Source organism: Parasteatoda tepidariorum, chromosome 1 (assembly GCF_043381705.1).
Source record: "Parasteatoda tepidariorum isolate YZ-2023 chromosome 1, CAS_Ptep_4.0, whole genome shotgun sequence".
Taxonomy (NCBI): domain Eukaryota; kingdom Metazoa; phylum Arthropoda; class Arachnida; order Araneae; family Theridiidae; genus Parasteatoda; species Parasteatoda tepidariorum.
This window is the reverse complement of record NC_092204.1, coordinates 90,150,572-90,172,760: the sequence shown is the minus strand read 5'-3', so window position 1 is coordinate 90,172,760 and position 22,189 is coordinate 90,150,572. Positions and strand designations below refer to the sequence as shown.

The window sequence follows — 22,189 nt, the reverse complement described above, 5'->3', positions numbered from 1 at the left end:
ACCTATTATTATTGCAAAAATTCTGTTTTGTCAGAATATTTTTTTAAAACTTCCTTTCTACTAAATATAAAAAAATTAACAATATTGTTGTTCTTTTTCTAAAAATTGAGCTATTTTTATAATTTAAATATTTACAGACAAAAAAAATCTCTGCAGAATTAATATACATTTTATAAAAATGGCCATTTCAGTTTTTTTTTTTTTTTTTAATGTTAATCTGTACTCCTAAATTTAACTGAATTTTGAAAATTGTTTTAATGTGAAACAGAACAAATATAAAATTTTATTGATTTATTGTTATCAATAATAATAATGGTAAATAATATTTGAATCCAATTGTGTTATAAAATAATTGAACATTATGTTTATAAAAATTACATTATCATAGTTAACTTTTTCTTATATTTGTTAATGCATAAAAAGTTATGCTTTTTCTTCCTTTGTGCTATGTCAGAATGCTCAAAAGAGCACAAACAATAACTATTCCCTAATTACTTTTAATTTGTGACTTATGATTGTTTGCATTTCTTTTAAGTCAAAATACACTTGAGAATATTAATTCTGGTTGCTTATTTTTTTGTAAACATTATTGTATGAATGCGAGGTTCAACAATCTTCCTAAAAAAGGTTATTTAATTAATAATTATTTTTAATAGAAAAACAGGAAATATCACTTTTTAGTATAAAATTTTAGTTACACGTATTTTATATCAATTTTAAAATAGAATGCACATTTTTAGTTATAAAATGTGATTTATAAAAATATCATGAAATATGATTCTTACTCAAGAACCCTTTTTAAAATAAAAATTTTATCTGTGACCTAGCATTTTAGCAAGCAGCATAAAAAATTATAATAATAATAATAATTAGCATTGATAACAACAAATTGCACAGTCTTTGCAATCTCCCTCTATCAATTTAATATTTTTTTATTATCCGTGGTCCAAAGAATCACCAATTTTAAAAACCTTTGCCGCATTCTGCTTAGGAAATAAATTATTTAATATCTTACGTTGAAAAATTAGTTACAAAGTTCTGCAAGAGGTGCCGCTTGTCACACATAGTATAAAATGCATACCTGACAACCGTCAGTATAGAAAATGCAGGAAAAATTATTCTAAATACAAAAGTTTTTATGTTTTTTAATTTTTATTGGATTTACAAATAACTGATATATTTTAAAATTGAAATCATTGATCCCATCACTAGCTTTTAATGTAAATTTTACTAATACAGAAACTAATACAGAATTAGATATTTAGCACAAAAAGACAGAAAATGTGGCTTACACGGAAAAAGATTGTGCAAAATACATTAGTGTTGGTATTAATGAAATGTTTTCAATTAAATGATAGATATCTGCATAGGCATCAATAAATTTCCTCCTTAGACTGCCTCACATTGTTTATTTTGAGAATTATGTTTTTCAAAAGTACTCAGTGAGCATCTGTTGACAAGCTTTGTGACTAATTTCGGAATTTGGAGAGATTAGTTTCTTTTCTAAAAGTTTGGCAAATAGTACAGTTTTCTTATATCAAACAGTATCCTTGTTTTTTAAATTAATGTGCAAAATATAGTTGACAAAATATGCACAATTAAACTATAACATTTCTTTTTCAGGAACAGCAACACTAGACCAGCTGATCTCATAATAGACGAAAATTATAAAAACAAATCCCCTAAAGGCTCCAAAACAAGTATTGGAAAAAGCAGTCCTGTGTAAAAAGAAATAAGTGCTTCATGGAACAAAAAGAAAGATATAAAATTAAAAAGACTATCTCACCACAAAGTAAAACATTCAGGAGTCTGTGAATTAATTGATGTTCCCAAAAGTCAACTTTGCTACTTCAAATGTCTTTGATTTAGTGCAGCGTTTACTTAAAGCAAAAACATTCAAATTGAACATTTGTAACTGAATGTTTTTGCACACAATTTGCCTTTTGCTTTTTCAAAAATGATAAAAAGAAACTTTTGACGGTGAGAACTAGTTGCAAATATGGCAGAACTAATGAAGGACAGTTTTTTAAAAAAAAACATTGATGACTGTTCCAATGTGGAAGTTCGAGAAAAGGATCAAAAAGGGCTGAGACTATTCTCGGTTCGCAACTGTCATTCTTTATTTCCAATGTTCTTGCATGTTTTAAAATCGTCTGCGGTAAAACTCTGCCATATTTCTCAAAAGGACGTTGCATTCTATTCACTGTGAATAACAAGTCTCTGTTATAAAATGTGTTTCGAAATCTAAAAAGAATGGATTATGAAAGGGGGGAGCAATTCGATGTGAGTGATTATTTGGAATTTTCGGAGGACTGAGGTATTGAGCTTTTTCATGTTCGTTTTTTGAAAAAATATGAGTGACCTAGTTCCTTTTTCACAGCTTTAGAACATTTTTGTCCAATGCATTTTTTATCTTTAAACTCTTATTTTTTAGTTTAAGTCATTCCATGTTTGTTGTGTTGATTATTTTAAATAAGTTTTGATGTCATTCTTACTATATGCAAAGAGCTCTAGACTAGTAATTGCGAATAGTAGCCACTGGTTACCAGAGTCATAAAAATGGAAGCCACATTTATATAAGTATTTGCACACCACCCAGGTTGTTGATTAACTTGATATAAATTAAGTTTTTCATTTCAAGGAATTTTTTAAAGCTGTATTAAATTTGTTTTGCAACAAACAATAAATTGACAGTTCTTTTCAATTTCTATCAAAAAGTTATTTAAACGCACGATTTATTTGATATTCGCGTGTCATACTATCGCATCAAAAATATTGGAATTTTAAAAAATATGTGCAAGAAAAAATTCCGGAAAAACGATCAAAATTGGATGTAAATTTACGATGGAATCGCCGAAACACACACATATTTTATTCTTTTATATTAGACCCGTAACATGGTTGCGACTAGAGATTGACACTTTAGTAGCCATTTCATATGTAATGGTCGTCCTTTGGCAGCTGGCGACCGCTAATCTAGAGCTCTATTAAGCGAGACACTTGTGTAGTATACAAAAGTTTTTGCAACGTTTAGCTATTTTGTTCATTGAATGTAACTTTGCAAAGATTATATATACATACTTGAAATATATTATATAAACATATAATTTTGTATGAAGAAAAACAAGTTTGATGGCTCCTAGTTACCTTTGTAATTAAGAAAAAAAATAGATGTTTCTACGATTTAGTGTTATTATAAGTAATGGAGTGGCATCCTACTTACAATGTGATCTCATTGGTGCCGGATGAAAAAGATTTCAAATGTATTGAATTGAAGTGAAATGGTGTTTAAAAATGGTTACTAATATTTCTCCCCATTTCTCTTGTAATTTAATAAATGGCTTGGATATTTTTGTCATATGTTTAGCAGCGAGCTTTAAATTTATAGATTTTAAATTTAAAAATGCTTTTTGCATACAAATTGATTTTATAAATTAAGGAGAGTGCTTTTTAAAATTTGTTTTACAATTTGAACCATTAGGCTTAATTTGTAATAAATTTAAAGCTCGTTTCAAAATGAGAGGTGTGAATGTGTATGTAAAATTCTTTTTACTGCTTTTTGGCTTTCCAGCTGTGATGTGTGCATGATGGAATGTATGAAATAAACATTCTCAAATCGTAATTATGATCTTGTTTTTTTCACAGAAATAAAACAAAAAGGGCTTGGAGGAAGAGAAATTAACATTTATAAACCAAATTTTAATCATTGTTAGCATATCTGCGTTTTTTTATTCCAAAAAGCTTGACTTTTTCTTAAATGAAACATAAATTAAGTTTTCTAATTGATTTAGAATATTTCAAAAATAACTTCCTATAAAAGTGATGTGTTAATTACAGAAATGAAGTTTTAGTTTTAATCAGTATTGCACTTTTACGATATTCAGCTATTATTAAAACTATAATTTAATTTAATATTATATATCATATATAAGATTCAATTAAAACTACCTAAATTTCAATAATTACAAAAAACTTTTATGCGGAATGCTCTGTAGGTCGAATTAGTTGGTAACATAATTTGTGTTCTACGAGATTCAGAAAGAAGTCCTCAGAACTACATTTGGTGGAATTCATGACAGTGATGTATGGCGGAAAAGATATAACTTGGAATTATACACATTAAATAAAAATCGTGACACCATAAATTCAGACAAAACAGAATGGGAATGTATCACCATCTAAGAACGGAATCAAGCAGAACTGACTTGAAAGTTTCCAATACCACTCCTCATAGTTAAAGATCAAGGGGCAGCCAAAAATGATAGGCCTCTTTAGAACAAACCTTTTCTGTAATCAAAGTACAGAACTGAAGACCAAGTGCCTGTAAAAATCTTCTAAAGAAGGCCAAGGCCCACCGATGAGGGCTCTTGAAGCCAGTCAAGTTTTTGAACACTCATTTTGTCAAACCATGGCTGTGCAAGTCTTGATGTCTGAATAAAGCAGTTATCCTACTGGAAGAGAAATGGGACTTTCCCGAAATATTGTCAGAGCTGATAAAGCAGCATTGTCTAAGATGTACACAAACATTTCAAGAGTTCATGTTTCTAACCAATAGGAATTCAGGGACCCAGGCTAAACACTCTCACACCCTTTATATCTGATAAGTATCTGAATACTTTTGACCAGATACTGTATTGTACACTTAAATCGAAGTTGAATTTGTGTACTAGCTCACTAAGTGATTTAGGAAATGTTATTCAAATAGAAACTTTTATTACAACTATTTACACAAATAAATTACATAATATATAACCATTTATCACAAATTTTGTTATAAATTCAAAAATTAGTCTTAAATTTCTTAGCCTCAACCATTATATTGTGAATGTTAAGCAGCTCACTTCGAATGGGCAAACTTTTGAATGGATGTTGATTAACTATCTTCTGGAAACGGTGATAATACTGAATTAATTGTGTTAGGGCAGCCTGAAAGAGAAAACTTTCTTTATTATATCATTAAAAACAACTATTTTTTTAAAGATGAAACTACGAAAATTTCTCATTCTTTCCTTAATGAAAGCTAAAGTTATTCATATTAGAAAATAAATTATTAGTAACCATCTTTCTTACATTACTTTATTAAAAACTTCATTCGCCTGTTTTTGAGTGCTTGAAACATGTCAACGGTTATTTCCACTTTTTGAAGCGAATGACTTTTTTAATCAAGTAATATAAAAAAGATGGTTACTAATACAATGGTTGGCAACTTCACGTTTAACATTCCAAATCACTTTTGTTTCTTCTGACATTACGTATGGCAACTCATAAAAATAGGCGTCAGTTTTTAATCAAATAATATCTTACCACTTCAGTTTCTTGGTATTATTTAACACATTTCTTCTAATTTCTCTAAAAATTAATTTTAATATTTCATCATGTCTCAAACTATTTAAATGAATCACAGGGTTTCTGAACACAATCACGCAAAATACAATTTATTAAAACTAATATGGAGAATTTTTGGAATACTCTATTTTACGATCAATAAGTTGCTATTTTAAACCCCTAAAATGCAAGGAAGTTTTTCTGGCTGACATATGCACAAGTAACACATTTGAGCAATTTTTTTTTCTCCCCAAAATCTGATCTAACTTATAAGATAAATATTAGCATAAAAAGTAATGAAGTTACTACACAGCCATGTTAGTTTTATTCCTTAAACAGATAGAAGATCAAGAATTCATCAAAATGGAAATATTATTGAGAAAGAAAAAAACAAATTCCTTTATATTAAGAGGGTTTCATATTATTTAAGGAATAAATTACATCTCATAATAATAGGGAAATTGACTAGAAACTTGTTTTTAACAAGTAGGAATTCAGAGTTCAAGTTATACACGAAATCCCCAATTTTGATTTCAAAAATGGGGGTTGATTTCTAATCACTACAAAATACGGTACACAAATTTATACATCTCGCTAATATGATAAAGTTCGAAAAGGATAATTAAAGAATGTTTTTTATATATTGGGTTGGTATTTTTTGATTAAAAGTTTTAATAAGTGTGAGCAAATCCTTTATCAAGAGATGAATCAGAATTTTGTCCTTTCTAATTACTGACTTAAAGATTCCATATTACAAAGTTACGTTTCCCTTAATAAATCCAATCAAATAAAAATAAAAAAGGGTAATTGCAAAACTTTCTTTTTTGTAACTGATTATTTTTTTTCTTCTGGAAAATACTCTCAACCAACCAAACAGGTGAACGATCTGTCAGTGTGTATGATTTCATTTACCTAAAAAGGTTTCTACTCATAGATCAAGAATGATTACATGCAATTAAAATTCTGATTTGAGTTCAATTTCATATTGATGAATCAAAATTGAATATCACCACTAGATATAAATAGCAAGAGCATCTGAAACTACAATATCAACTTAGCATACTACTGCTTATTTTAATACAATTTGCAAAAGTTTTAAAAAGTAATGTTATTACATTAAAATAGAAGATTTCATTCAAGTTAATGAGAACATACATGAATAATCTTATCTAGTCATATTATTGCAATTTAACTGAAATATAAGGGGGAAAAATTTCTTCCCACTTACAATAATATGATAAATACTTCTGTAAGTGTACATATAAGCTGAGCTACAGAAAGCTTATTTGTTATTTGTTTGAAAATCAGGATAACATGAAAAAAAATCTATCAGAAAATTTATATCCAACTTGAATTAGACATTCATGAAATATAAATGAATTATCAAATGCTGTCACTAACCTGCAATATATTAGTCCCATTTTTGAAATTTGTAAAGGTAGTCATAATGTCAGCATTTATTTCTTCCATAGCTTTTTTCCAACCATTATTAAATGACTTCACCAAGGATGGTACTTTACCTAGGAAATAGTAAAACAAATAAATAAGTAACATTAATAATTAAAAATATTACTGTATTATTTATTAACTATTATTCATTTATTTCTTACATAATAGAGACATAAACCATATATTTCAATGCGAATATATGCCTAAATAGGAAAGATAATTTACACTTCACCAATCAACTAATGACCAAAATGTTTGTATTTTGACTTAGAAGTAATGAAGTTTCAGATTTTTGGAACAATTTTTTTCTGCGTTATGTGTTTTGGAAATTCAATTTTGAATTTTGTGAAAACTCAGTGTGGTTTGGAAATTCGGTTTTACATTTTTTTAAGAGCTATAAAAGGCATGTGGTTTTTCTGCGAATCAATAATTTATATACCGACAAAAAAATTTCGGAGCTCCGACATTCTAAAATCTAAATTTTATTACTTACGCTAAGTCTCATTAACGAGACATTTATTCCACCCTTACCAACGCCCTCTTTTTAACGAACAACGACGGCTTTTTTAAGCAGGTTTGTTAGAGAAAAAAGCAACTCTGATAAAAAAAAAAACAATTCCATAATACCTGCAACTGGAATTAAGGAACTACTAAGGCAAACGCAAAAGTACAAAATTAGCAATCCAGAAAATAACTCAGAAAAAAAGAATTCATTTAAAAGAAAAACTAGAAAAATGGTGCTTTTTTTCTCATTTTTTTAAGCTTTTTTTTTAATGAGGAGTAATTTTGTTACAAATTATAATTTGTAATAGGATAATTATTTAGTCAATGTAATATATTTGGCTACAATTAGATCGAATCAAGACATGAAAATTTCAAATCACGCATTTCAGTAATTACTTTTCAACGTGCTCGATACCCTCAGAAATCCATATTTCAATCTTCTTTTTTACAATTGCAATTAATACAATCGATTTTCTCACGGTTCTGTAAAGTCGGATATTAAAGCAACATGCAAAATTTGAATTGCCTGTTTGAGTAATCACTTTTTGAATCAATCAATTTGTCAATTAAATCACTCAATTTATCAATTAATCCCTCAATTTGAGTAGATACAATCGTAAATCCATCCATTCCTAGCAAAGTTTTTTTTTTATATTTCATATTTGTATACATTATCATTACCACACACAAAATTCAATTTGTGCATTCATTAAGTTACTTTTTGATGCAACGATACCACTGCTTTTTTGGTGGACTTTTTTCACAGTTATTGCTACTAATACCCAAGGTTTTTTAAATCCCAATATTTTCGTACAATATTATTAAGAAACAAGACATTAGAATTGCACATGTAAGTAAATACTTTCTGACATGCTATATTTGCACTAAATCTATGTGGCATTTCGATACGGTTGTTTGACAGTTCTTGGTTTTCACATGATTTTTTTTAAAATCCCGATATTATTATGATACCGAAAATTCAATTCACACAGCTAAGTATTCCGTATAAGATAAGCATTTTATTTGGTGCAATAATTCTATGGGTTTTTTTCAATCAATTTTCCGGAAGTTATCACCGCTAATTTTTATGTATTTAAATTCTTTTTACAAACAGTAATTTTGACATGTTAAACTGCAATGTAATTCTAGATTAAGTTAAAGTTAAAATAAAAAGTGATACAACAGTTTAAGGCCTACTTTTCTTTAATGATTTCTCTTTCTGAACTATGAACTTGATTACCTCATAGTTTTACTTTTACCCTTAGGAGGATACAGACATAAACCTATATTTCTTTATACAAATAAATTTATACTGAATTTTTAAAAAAAAATTATCTCAAGCTAGTTTTAGAAATTACATGGTCAATTTTCTAAAAAAGAAAACTAAGTTCAAAAATTATTGACTCCATTTTAGATACAGCTTACTGTTAAAATTAAACAAAATTTAAGAGCATAATAACTTTTTTCAATCAAAAGTACACCCTAATTTAGCAAATAATACCATTAATTCACCTGCTTCTACTTTCAAATTTTCCAGCTGGCCTCTTTCTAAATACTTTTCACAGTCTTTTACGAACACTATCATGCCTCCAAAATGGGGAGAAAGAACTTCTTCAACATATTCTAGGATTCTAGCATTTAGGAGATCTTTGAAACTCTCTGACTCACGAGAATCTTCCTTAGTTCTTTCCTTAAAAGTAAAAATTATTATAAATAAGATATATCGCCATATATACACATTCAAAAAACTTTTTTTTTAAATTGGTAAAAAAAAAATTTATAGCACTGATAAAATCTAATTAAATGAAATCACTCATCTCAAATATAAACTCATCTCTCTATAAACAATATATTAACTACATAGTCTATATGAAAAATCAGAAAAGTTACATGTTTATATTTTACGTGTCTAAGTAGCTGATAATTTTAAGAAAGAAATTATTTTAAAATAAGTACCTTATACTTTGATAAAAGATATCTTTAAAAAAATCTTTAAAGAAGGTAAATCTTTTGTTGACAAATATAACTAAGATGGACATTTAAACTCACTGTCACATAAATTAATTATTAAAGGAATACATTTCTTTTAAAACAGCGTAAAACAGAATGAACAACTAAGTCTTATTTATGTTATAAAAAATATAAACCCCAACAACAAATTATTTACTTAATATATATTCAGAAATGGGCAAAAGTGAAATGAATGAGATAAATTTGAATGCATACATTTACATTCAGCCATTATTGTTCAGTGGTTAAGCCACTTAACTGTCACTGTGAAGAACTGGGGTTTGATCCCCAGAAGCGGTTTGAAGAATACGCAGCTTCAGAATAATAGATACCAGCTTGTCTGGGAAATAAAGATTGTCTGCGTGCAATGCTGACCAGATGGCCACAATCATATTGGTCTCGAGTGGAGCCTTAACCTTCATGACAAGTTTGGCTCACAGCAGGCTGTAGCAGGAATACTTTACTTTTCTACATTTACATTAGATTGCTTTATTTCTAAATTCTAATACAGTAAATTATCTTTCTCTCATACTAATTCCACTTTTTTTTAATGAACAAGACATTTTTAGCTTTTAAGGGATAAATGACAAAAAATCAAGTAATCAAGAATAATTAATATGGTATAATAAATAAAAGGGTTCAAACTTCATTAAAAAAAAACATAGTACTAGAATAAAGTTATAGCAAAATGACTGTTATCAATTCTGATAGTTCTTTGTACTATTAATTGTTTCATACTTACAAGGAGAACGCCCAACATCATATCATAGTTATTTATTTGAAAGATGAGTTGATCTTTGTGATCTGGAAACTCTGCAGCCATGCGTAAAATAAAATTTTCTACTTCCACTTGCAAAGCAGCCAGAAGTCTGGCAACTCTTTCACTCGGAAAGTTTTCATTAATACCAACAATTGCAGCTGAAAACTCAGCATATCGCCTAGTTATCTGAAATTAGGATGAACTGCAATAAGGCTGCTAGTTAGAAATACTTAAACATAAACAAACATTTAAGTATTTTACTAGTATAGAAGGAAATTTAATTTAATATTTCTCAGCATCCAGACTCGTATTATATACATGGATGCACGAACTCCGTGCAAGGAAAATTTGTCCCCATCGCAGAACTTTGGTTAGTACAATTACTAAGTAAGAAAGATCCCAAACAAGATTTAAAACTACATTCATATGATTTAAAATCAAACATCGGGATTCCTATTTAGGCAATTTAAGGACACGCATCATGTTTTGAATTTTCATGATTTTATATTAAATAACGTATTCTCGTGATATTAAGTGAAACATCAAGATTTGTATTCACCCGAAACAAAAATTAAATGTCGATATTCATATTTGTGATTTAAAAATCGAGCAATTTAAAAAAATTTATAAAATTTGGCATTAATATTTTTATTATAATGTTGATAACATTCTGTGGATAAATGCTTTTACATACACTTTTTTCTTGCTCCAATTTCAGGTATTTTCAATTATTTAAAAAGTGTTTTTGAACATTATAGTTTTTAATTTCTATTTCCAGCTTTTTTGTTTGTTTTTTTACAAAACTCATCCTTGTATGAATCAATATAGAGCTTTTTAAAAAACACAATTTTTTTTAAAAAAAAAAAAACATTATTTTCAAACAAATTTTGACATTGTGATTAAACGTGGTGGTTTGATTAAAATGAGGTGGCAACAAAAGAGTTGAAACTAGTTACAAGAGTTAATCAATGTATGCAGAAAGTTTTTAATAGAGATTTTCTGTCAGCAGAAAGTTTTTCATTCTAAGTCTATCAGCTAAGTCTAAGGCAATCATCATAAGAATTGTGAAATTTTGTTGTAAAATTAACGAAGAGGAGTGAATTTTTTTTCAGAAATAAAGAGAATTTAAATATATTCCCTTCCTAATGAACATTTACATTTTAATTATCAATTTACATATTTAGCAACACTATGGATGACTATTTTTGTATGCAGCTGTTAAAAGTCCATCATTCCAGAGGGCAGCACAGTTGAGTTTTAACAATAGCACACAAAAAAATTGAAAAAATAAGACTGTTAGCTGAATCCTTGTCAAATCCACTAAACCCATACTCATATGTTACTGAATATAACATCACCTAATAGCGATCCTTCTCAAAACCTTTAGTAAAAAACATGTATTCCATTATGAACATAATAAAATCTGAAACATCTAATTTTGTAACAATCTTCAAGAATTAATCCCAATACAAATAAATTTTGCAAAATATGCTAATTCAAAAAATATATGAATTAAGTATCAACTGTTTAGTTATTTAGAATAATGTATTTTGAGTTATTAGTGTTTTTTTTTATAAAAAGAACACTTTTTATAATTAGAAGAGTTTTTAAAAATGTTTATTAAAACTTAACAATAAAGCTTAAGTTTGAACTTTTTTTTTATTTATTTTATTAGTTCTTAAATATCCAATTTTTTTTTTTTTTTTTTTTTTTTTTTTTTTTTTTTTTTTTTTTTTTTTTTTGCTGTTAGAGTAAAAATTTCTATTTCAGCCCATGTATAACATTTTTTCCTTTTTCAAGTATGCTGGTAAAATTGAAAAAAGCACACACAAAAAAATATTTCCTTTCCTTTTTTAAAAAAAGACACTTAATATTACAGTAAAACCTGTTCCACATATTAACCATCATTTTTAGCATCCACTTAATTGTAACTTGCTAAAGGTGGTAGACTTCTACAGCAGTCATGTAGTGCAACATTTTTTTTAAAAAGGTTGTAAGAACAACTATTTTTCTTTTTTTAAATCTGATCCTTTTGTTACTCACCTGAAACAATCTAATGAAACAATTTTAATGAATATCTTTATTTTAATAAAAGCTTAAAAGTTCAATTGAATCATCTGATTATTTTACTACATACAGGGTTCCCACTCTATGATGAGATTGAAATTCAAGGACTTTCCAGGACTTTTCAAGGACCTCAACAAAATTTTCAAGGACCTTAATCTAAGACCAATTTTAAAAATTATTCTCTTCTATTTTACTAGAAGCAACAATGCTTGTTGTGGCAATAATTAATTTCAAATATAATACCTAAATGCTTTGCCTATATAGAGAGAAGAGAGTATATGTATTATGGACTAAAATTTATATTTTTTTAAAAACAACCCTACTGGTTTTACATATTAATTCACAAAATCATTTTCAGCACAATCTATAACTAATGGTAATGAGGTGTTAATGGTGAAATCCTTTAATCCTGTGTATTTCCATGTGAAGGCTGCATGAAAGACAGAGCTAAATCTTAGGTATTCCATATTCCATGACTATTCCATAACCCCCTCCTCTCCTCTATTAAACATCGTTTCTGAAATTATTCATCCATAATTTACACAACCTTCTCTAAATGTTATGCAGCAACAATTCTTTCTGAAAATAAAAATTAGAAGGAACATATCCCATTTTCACCATGTTTAAAAGCATTATTCGTTATGTGTAATCCACAACTGCCAATGAATATGACCTGGTGGGAATATTTCTCTTTTAATTCACACTGAAGCTTCTAATAGAATTTCCAATTGACATAGGGTCCATCCATGGATAATTGAAGTATTTTAGAGAGCTTTTAACCATCATCCATGCATTTGTAAAAAGAGGACAAAATATTTTCTGCAGTTCCATGACCCATAAATTGGGAGGTAAGATACTTAGTGCAAACTTTATTATCAATTCCTTACCATAATGTCCATCTGCTTAGATTGTAGAGACTGATTTAACGTCTCATCAAAGAGTACAGTGTAGCAATCAACATTCTTCAGCTCATTTATAAGAATCCCTTTGAAGTATAGTGCCAATCCAAAGGAGCCCAAATAGGCTCACTTTGTGGCACTACAAAAAAATTGTCTCGCTATACAGCTATCAGCAAACATTTTGGAGAACAATTTACTAATCCCTTCACAGGAGTTACATGAATAATTACTAGTGATGCACTTCAGACTCCAGAGAATTTCAGCATCAAGCACATTCCTTTTGACCAGATAAGAAGACAATGTTACCTCGGCCACTAAAGTTTCTGTTTCACATGGGGCACACGATGTTGAAGGAGTATTTACACCAGATGAATTAGATGTTGATGTCTTTGGAAAAAGAGAACTCAGGGCATGAGACTGCTTTTTTGTTTTACCTTTCTTTGATGTGTGATTTCAGAGCAGATTCTTCCATTTTCGCGATATCGATCTCCTTCATGCATAATCGGCACTTGGCTCTGAACTTCTTTTCGGGCATCGATAAAATCCATTCTTTATAAGCTTGATTATCCATCCATTGGGGATTAAAATAGCACTTCCCAGGCATAACTAGTCTAAACTACATAACACAAATACGAAGCCGTGCCTTTGCGAATACGCTTTACAATAAAGTTTTGAAATGACGCAAACGTAAGGACAAGTGCGGATGGTAAAACGGCAAATTTATTGAAAACTACAAGGTACATATTGTTACGAAATTCGAGAGTATTCCAGTTTCGATAAGAAAAAAGAAGATCTAAGCATATGCGACAGAAGATGAAGTGGAGTCTCGCCCCGAACGCATTGATTGTCTGCTGTGCTCCGCGCGCTTGGCAGACACCAAGACGCTAGGCCCGGTTAGAAACGGTGGCGTTAAAAACCACGTGAGAGAGCTCGGGAACAAAACAGAAAAAACGAGAAAGATCCGCGGGTGTTTTATAAAAAGGGCCGCCGGCAGTATTGGACAAATTCAAGGACCTATCAAGTTTTTCAAGGATCTAAGACGTTTTCAAGCACTTTCAAGGACCTAAATTTAGCACAAAAAAATTCAAGGACTTTCAAGGACTCTCAAGGACCGTGGGAACCCTGACATAATTACTTTGTCTAAATATTCTTAGCAAGCAGTATTCCCCTCCGACAGAAGAAAGAAGTGCCAGTTTTTCAACGCCAGTCATTAAGAAAAGTGTTCAGACCCTGGCTAAGCAACTTACTATACACAAACTGAGAATCATATTAGTAATTAAGGAATACATAATCATATTAGTAATTACGTAACTATAACTGTAAATGTTACTGATACAGACATGTATTTCAAGTTACTCTTCGTTGAAGTTGAATATTTTTTTATGTTATAAAATTACATTTAACAAAACTATTAATAGCCTCATTATTTATAACTCTGTATGTGGATATGTTTCTGATTCTGTTATAATTGTTTGTAGCATATACACCTGAATGTTACTGAAAATGTTATTTCTTTAATTAAATTAAGAATTAATTTCAAAGCTATTAAACTCTAATAGTTCTAATTCTGAAAGATTAACAAAAAAAATTATATTCATATTTCAAGTTCCTAGCACATGAAAAAAAAAAATTGAGAGCCCATTAGTGTATTTATTAACAACTGCTCCTAAAAAGATAATTACAAATAAAAACTTGTAAAATAAACTTGTCTCAATAACACAAATACTTTTGTGCAAAATGCAATTATTACATGCTAGACTATAAATTTAAAAGAATATTTGAATAAATTTTCCATTATGAACTCACATAATGTGGGCGCTTGTCAATATTGGAAAACTTCTGTGGGTCACAGTCACGGATACTTTCAATATTCAGTTGCAAAATATGTTCAAAGCGAGGCCAGAACATTTGCAACAGGTTTTCCCAATATCTAAAAAAATATAAATTATAATTTCATACAAATATATTTTGAATGCAAGGAGTTATAAAAAACTTTACTACATTTTTACTAAAGCATTAAAAGAAATATTATGGTCACAGATAAAATTATTTGTATTATTTTTTTTTTAAATGCTTTTCTTATGTTTTTAATTATTATTATAATTTTGAATGAAACTAACATTCAAAGCTTTTTATAACCTTTATTAAAATGTACATAAGTAACAATCCAACTTTTTACAATATGAGAAGTCTTTCCAGTCAAAAATGAAATTTTATAAATTAATTTTGCCTCAATATAGTTCACATAATTATGTTCAATAAAACGTTAAAACTAACGTTTATATGACTTTATAAAAATATGGAAATCAAAACTTTGATATTTTATCATGCAATAGTTAAAAAACTTTCATACAATTTTAGTGAAAAAAAATTTTAGTTTTAAAAAATCACATCTACAGAATTGACTGTGAAAGTTACGCAATCAAAAAATTTTTTTAATTAAGACACATTGTCATAAAGATTCCCATTTATTTTGATTATTTAAATTGCAGAAGATAGCAATAGGTCTCAAAACTATAAACCCACAAGCATCTGCACTTCACTTTTTTTTCTTCTTTTTCTTGCAACGATAAACAACATAGCATTTAGAAGTGAAAATAAATTCAATTCATAGAGATGGAACTATTTGCAGAGTTTTGAAAACAACATAATAGCAAACATTAGCCCAGATGTTCACAATTAATCAAATAATGGATCTTCATTTAAACATTGCAGTTTTAAGTTCAGTACTTAAGTTAAAAGGGTGAAAATGGCAAGGCATTCATAAAAAGCAAGATAACCTGAGTCATGATTTACAGCTGTCAAACTAGAAATGCAAGATGAAGTTCAAATTTCAAAGAATAGATTTTACACTCATCAAAGCAATTCCTTCTCCTGTTCCTCAGTCTTGCTTTCATGTGATTAATGGGAATGAATTATTCTCAGTCATTTATTTAGTCAACATGTAACACACACTTGGAACTCTAATCATTTATAAAATGTATAATCAAAGGAGATCCTCACACAATTATATCCCTAAAATAAATCTTAGAAAAAAAATGCACAAAAAGTCATAATTAAAATAAAATATAGATTAAATACAAATCTTTTATTCACAATAAAAAAATGCATTAAAAATTTTTAATATGGTCATAATTAAAATAAAGAAAAAAGACAATTTCAAAATAAAATTACTTGTCAAGAGCAGGAACACTTCGCTTGTGCATTAATACTTGATATCTATGTATAACATGGATACACAAGAACAAAGCAATGGAATCATAACAATCTTGGACATACTGTTGAGTATTTTTCTGAAAATAAAAAAAAATGAGAGCAATAAATAGAAAATGATGTATAAAAAAGCAATTATTAATAATGATTATTATACGGCATAAAATACAGTCAGAGTACATAATTCATTTATGTTTCCCTTTAAATACCCTCATCTTAATAAAGCAAAATGCGAAAAACACAAATGAATTATTTGTGCTGTTTTCAAACGTAATATGTATATACGTACATAATTCAAACATAACAAAAATTATATCCTATCTTCATCTGGATACCACCATCCAGATGAAGATAGGATATACTTTTTGATTCTCTTAGAATCATCACCAAGGATGAATTTCAGACCGATGCTAATAACCAATTAATGTAGCTCTAGTTTGAAATTCTCAATTCATTTTCTTTCCTCAATAAATGAAACATATTTTTATTGCAAAATTTAAATTTATCTAAACAACTTGAGGAAACACACTTGGAATTGGGTGATGTAGTTCTTGAATATGAACGATGAATGTGCAATGAATACTGTCAACTTTTTGAGAAAAAAATTATGTAAAAAAACTACATAACTTACATAAAGCACATATTGCTCTTCAAATTCTAATAATTTGGAAGAAAAAAACAAAGAAATTATAACATTGAAATACCTAAATGCAATGACATATTTGATAATTAAATATTAAAACTTTGACCTTTTTTAATTTTTTTTAAAAGAAATTTTATTTTTTCTAGACATGTTCAAAATGTAGTATGAAGATTAAAATATAATTCAGAGATTTATTTAAATATTAAACATGTAAGAAGTTTGTACAGGAAAAAATATTAAAAGTTATATTTCCATAAGAAAGAAATAAAAACTTACTATTTTATTAAAAATACAAAGTGAGCAAAACAACATTTCTTATTTTATTACCAATAATTTACAAAATGTTTCATACAATAAGAGGAAGTAAAATGTTTTATACTTAATTCAATTTAGCTTTATGAATTTTATACTGAAGTAGAGTAGGCTTAGTTTTTCTAGAACATTATGCCTTTTTAATACATGTAGTTATTATTATTTATATTATTAAATACAGTAAGACAAAATTATCGAGTATTTTATACAAATTCCAGAAGCTCATGTTTTGTTGAAAGTTTTTTTTCTTCGAAGTATTAAATATTAATCAGTGTTTTTATGTCAATAAAATATCCACAGATATTAAAGTTAATTTAAAAAGTAAATACTTTACCAAAAACATGGACAGAGTCTTTAACATCACAGAGTTAAATAATTCTCCGGCACTTTTGCTTGACACCATGAAGAATTCAGATATAAACAAGTATTCTCGGCAAGCATTATCGACTAAAGCAAATTGTTGACTTCTAAACAGACTTTCAAATGTGTACTAAATAAGAAAATATTTTACACTAGAGTAATGTATATGATATACAAAAATAACAAATTTGTACCATGAGAATTATTGAATTAAATGGAATAAAAAAAATTTTAAATTGTATGGTAAGAATATATAACATATATTAACACTATATATATTAACCCACAGAGATCCTCAGTAGGCCATGCATAATATTTTAATCCTTTAGAGAAGGTCTGAAACTTTTTGGTGCAGGTAACCACATAATAATTTTAAAAACAATTTGGGAACCCCATAAGCATTGTGAAAATCCAACAAACCTATAGGGGATATTGTCTGTTTCTTCATGTACTGTAATATGCTATTGCTGTTTTAGGACATTAATTTTAAAACATAGAGCAATGTGAAAATTTTAATTAAATAACAAACTTGTAAATATAATACTATGATAAAAATACATCAAAACGTTTTAGTTTTTTTTCTTTGTCTGAACTGTCTTATCTTAATCTATTTTCAAACAGGATGTGTAAAAACATTTGGTGATTAAAAGACTGCCATAATATGTTAAAGAAATATCAAAATTCTAACATTTTTAGTGACCTCTGCTTGTAGGTCCCACAACCCCAACTGCAGTTAAGGCCTACAGTTTAAGAAAATTTTTCTAATTTGGAACGCCTTTATTTTAAACACACTTTAAAAATAAAATAAATAAATATTTAAAAAAATTAAACAAAGGAACATTTTATTTACATTATCATATTGTAAAATAATTAAATAAATTTTTGTTCTGTAATCAAATTTATAAAATTTGACAGTGCCGGGAATCAAACAACGCAACACGGGATTAGCAAGTTGGTGCTCCAAACTACACCAAGCTCTTTGAGCACCTGGCAGTCCGACGCATATCAAGCTTTTTAAATCAATTCTGTGGTTTGTCAGTGGGACTATATTATGCCCCATTGCACATCCCCTAATTTGTCGATAATTATTTGACTTGGTATGGTAGCATATATAATTTATATAATATCTGACTTAGTTTCCTAATTATAAAGTTACATTGTTAGTTTTCCTCGATGCAGGTGTTTGATCTGTCCAAATTAAGTTAGATAGTCAAAAATAAACCTAGTTATTGATAGTTCAAAAATAAACCTGCTTGATTCGAAATTCTTTGTTTTGTTAATCAATAAATAAAATAATTTTATGAATGTAATTATTAACAGATGGATAAAGAAATTGAAAATTCATATTTTATGTGAGAACCCACTTTTAGTAAGAAGCGATCGAGAAACATGGAAATACTGGATCCTAAGGAACCATACGTTTCTAAGACTAGTGGAATCACTGATAGGACACTGTTTAACTGCAACTTGAATCTGATTTATGCTTGAAATTAATGAAGATTTAGTTTAAAATTTTAAATTTGTTAAAATGACAGTGGTTATTTAACTTTTCCCAATAATAAATCCTTGCTATCATGTAAGGACTATTTATTACAACATACAGCACATATTTGTAAATTTTTTTCAAATACCAATATGGATACCAACACACTTTACCTCTCTTCTTTAGTCTCTTATTGCTTTAGCATTTTAATAATTACTTTACGCTTAAACCAGCATTCTATCTCAATTTCTTTTACAATACATATACAGTGGGTGATCGGTTAACGAACATAATCCGTTCCAAGACTATGTTCGTTATCCGAATTGTTCGTTAACCGATCATCGATTCACCAAAGACTTCTATGTGAAATCGATTAATTCGTTCTGGAGACCCTAAAAATTAAATTTTAAAAAATATGTATAATTTCTTATTAAGTTTTTTAAAAAATAATACATACATATAGTCTTGCATATTAATCAGTCCTTTTCATTTTTTGCTTATGGGGCGTTGAAGAACATGTCCAATGTCGATTGCTTTTCTCTCTCTTTCAGGATTATCCGGAAGTAATTAATAGCATTGTCGTTGTAAAAATCCCCAACCCTACTGACATCAGCTTAGTTTGGGTGCCATTCTAAGACCATTGCTCTGACATCCTCCCACTTTTTCAAAAGATCTTTAACGGCAGATGTCGGCATTGGTATGCTCTTTCGTCTTCCTTTTGTTCAGAAGGAGACACATTTCGCTGTGTTTCTTGGTGTTCTTCATTCAAAATTTCTTGGAGTTCTTCTGTCGTCAGTTAATCTACATGTCCCATTATGAGCTCTTCTATGTCATCCTCGTTCACCTCCTATTCCAGATCTCTAGCAGTTGTCAAAATTTCATCCATAATTTCAGGGGTGTCTCCCTGATCACCTCCGTCACCTTGAACGAAGGATGGACACAGCTTCCGCCAAGCAGAAATCAACTGTCGCTGTGTGACTTCTGACCACGCCTTTTGAATGATACGAATAGCTTCAAGAATGTCAAATTTTTCTTTCCAAAACTTTTTTGAAGTCATTGTTGAGGAGAATTGGCTTGCTTCAAAACACCGACGAAACAGCGCGCGAGTGTACAATTTCTTGAAAGCCGCAATAACTTCCTGATCCATCGGCTGAATCAGCGAAGTCGTATTCGGAGGTAAAAACTGAACTGTCAGCCAGGGAAAGTCTGTCAACAAATTATCTTCAAGATCCTTTGGATGTCCTGGTGCATTGTCCAATAGCAGCAGTGCTTTCAACGGCAAGTCATTGGTATCAAGGTAGTCCTTGATGCTCGGGGCACAAACTTCAAATAGCCATTCTTTGAAAAGATACTGCGTGACCCATGCCCTCTGATTCGATCTCCACATTACTGGCAGTTTGTTCTTAATTATGGAATTTTTTTTAAATGCTCTGGGATTCTCAGAGTGGTAAACGAGAAGTGTTTTAAGCTTTATAATAATAATTATTGAATGACCTTTAAATTTAAATTCATTGTTAATTCAAGTTTCATTTAGTAATTATCAATACTAAGCATGCTTTAAATATTTCTCCTTTCAGTGATCTTATTTTGTATGCAAAATGATAACAAACGTTTAATAGTACTTTTTTTTCAGGCCGAGAAGTGTTCGTTAGAATTCGTTTTGTTCATTATCCGAATATGTGTTCGTTGTCCGAACACAAAAAATCTTTTTTGAAAGTGTTCGTTATCCGAATATGTGTTCGTTATCCGAACACAAAAAACTTTCGTGAAAGTGTTCGTTAACCGATCTGTTCGTTAACCGATCTGTTCGTTAACCGATCACCCACTGTATTACTCAAATAATGTGTTATATGTAAAATTAAAATGGAAAGTGAGTTGAAGAGTGAAATGCTTGTTCAATAATGAAAGAATTTTTATTTTTAAAGCCTTCTTCTAACATTTCAAAGAGCAGTTTCTACTATTTTTAAGATTCTCGATATAGCAGATGGATAAAGGAAGAAAAAATAAAAAAAGGAAGGAAGCAACTGAATGAATGGGCATGTTAGCAAATGGGTGTATCAGTGAATCGAAAAATCTATAAGTGGTCAATAAGGTTCTAATCTTAAATCATCAATAATCTTAAATAACTGAATAACCAATAAGCTATATCTTAAAAGTTCTTATAAAATATCCCATTAAGATTTAGATAAATTAAAATTAACTATATGCATCATAAATAGGGGGAGTTTTTTCCCCTTATGAAATTTTTATTTAATATCAATTATAGGGACAGAACAGAATTCCCACCGGTGATTTCCAGAATAAAATTCAAAAGATTTTGCACATTTTCATGAATTAAATTAGCATGATTTAATTGTACTTAAAAAATATAATTATATATGTTAAGAATTTATAACATATATAAAAACAATTTTCAGAAATAAAATTGATAATTCCTTCATCTAAAATTTCAGTAATATATTGTATCTAAAAAAATCAACAGCATAAAAAAACATAAAATTATTAAAAAATATGAAAAAGAAAATTGAGATTAAATAAAATAAAATTTCGTTTAACAATTTCATAATTAATTTTATTTAAAGTTAAAAATAGATATGAATTAATTTTAAAAATGTTTATTATTTTAATGTTTTATTATATTTAAATAATTTTTAAAACGCTAGTTTAATAGAAAGTGGTAACAATAAAATTAATAAGTATAATTAAAATAAAGCTGATAACAAGAAAAAATATGGTACCACTGGATATTATTCATTACACAAATGATAGTTTTATTGCCAAGCGATAAATTGAAACATATTTGGGGGGAAATAGTGTATGATCATTTGTTACCCTTTTCAAACTTGTTAGAATAAAATAAATTTGAATTACCAAAATATTGATTGAATTCATTTTTTATAAAAGTAGGAGCTATTTAGGATACCATAAAATAAGTCAGCATATTAAAGCACAATGAGTAGTGTAAGAAATGATAAATAATTATAAAAATAAGTATTACTTTTGTTTCATTCTTTTGAGCTGAATGAGGAACAATAATTTGACTTTCTAGTTCAGTAGTAAGAATGTTGCCTCTATTCCCAAGAGTAAAAACTGTAGACCTATTCTTTAAAGAGGGCTTTGATGAAAATATACTTATGACGAGTCAAGAAAAAGAGACAAAGAAA

General features: G+C 28.6%; 2 protein-coding genes across 34 annotated transcripts in view; one reads left to right on the top strand and one right to left on the bottom strand.

Moving 5' to 3' along the window:
- Positions 1 to 3,622, top strand: part of LOC107454643 (fasciclin-2) — a 186,694-nt gene extending 183,072 nt beyond the window's left edge. For all 31 annotated transcript variants that reach the window (XM_071183732.1, XM_071183742.1, XM_016071891.3 and 28 more), the window contains one exon: positions 1,624 to 3,622. Coding sequence is in view for 15 of the 31 variants with exons in the window: in XM_016071891.3 (XP_015927377.1) it covers positions 1,624 to 1,726 (103 nt within the window). In the remaining 16 variants the exon portion in view is untranslated. The remainder of the gene's footprint in view (positions 1 to 1,623) is intronic.
- A 1,069-nt stretch (positions 3,623 to 4,691) lies between these two features.
- The window catches only part of LOC107454655 (vacuolar protein sorting 52), a 32,748-nt gene continuing 15,250 nt past the window's right edge, over positions 4,692 to 22,189 (bottom strand). For all 3 annotated transcript variants that reach the window (XM_016071920.3, XM_016071918.3, XM_016071921.3), the window contains exons 12-19: positions 22,024 to 22,157; positions 17,517 to 17,672; positions 16,189 to 16,307; positions 14,821 to 14,944; positions 10,031 to 10,234; positions 8,791 to 8,968; positions 6,727 to 6,845; positions 4,692 to 4,926 (exon numbers count right to left, since the gene is read on the bottom strand). In XM_016071920.3, the coding sequence (XP_015927406.1) occupies positions 4,780 to 4,926; positions 6,727 to 6,845; positions 8,791 to 8,968; positions 10,031 to 10,234; positions 14,821 to 14,944; positions 16,189 to 16,307; positions 17,517 to 17,672; positions 22,024 to 22,157 (1,181 nt within the window). In that variant the 3' untranslated portion in view covers positions 4,692 to 4,779. The remainder of the gene's footprint in view (positions 4,927 to 6,726; positions 6,846 to 8,790; positions 8,969 to 10,030; positions 10,235 to 14,820; positions 14,945 to 16,188; positions 16,308 to 17,516; positions 17,673 to 22,023; positions 22,158 to 22,189) is intronic.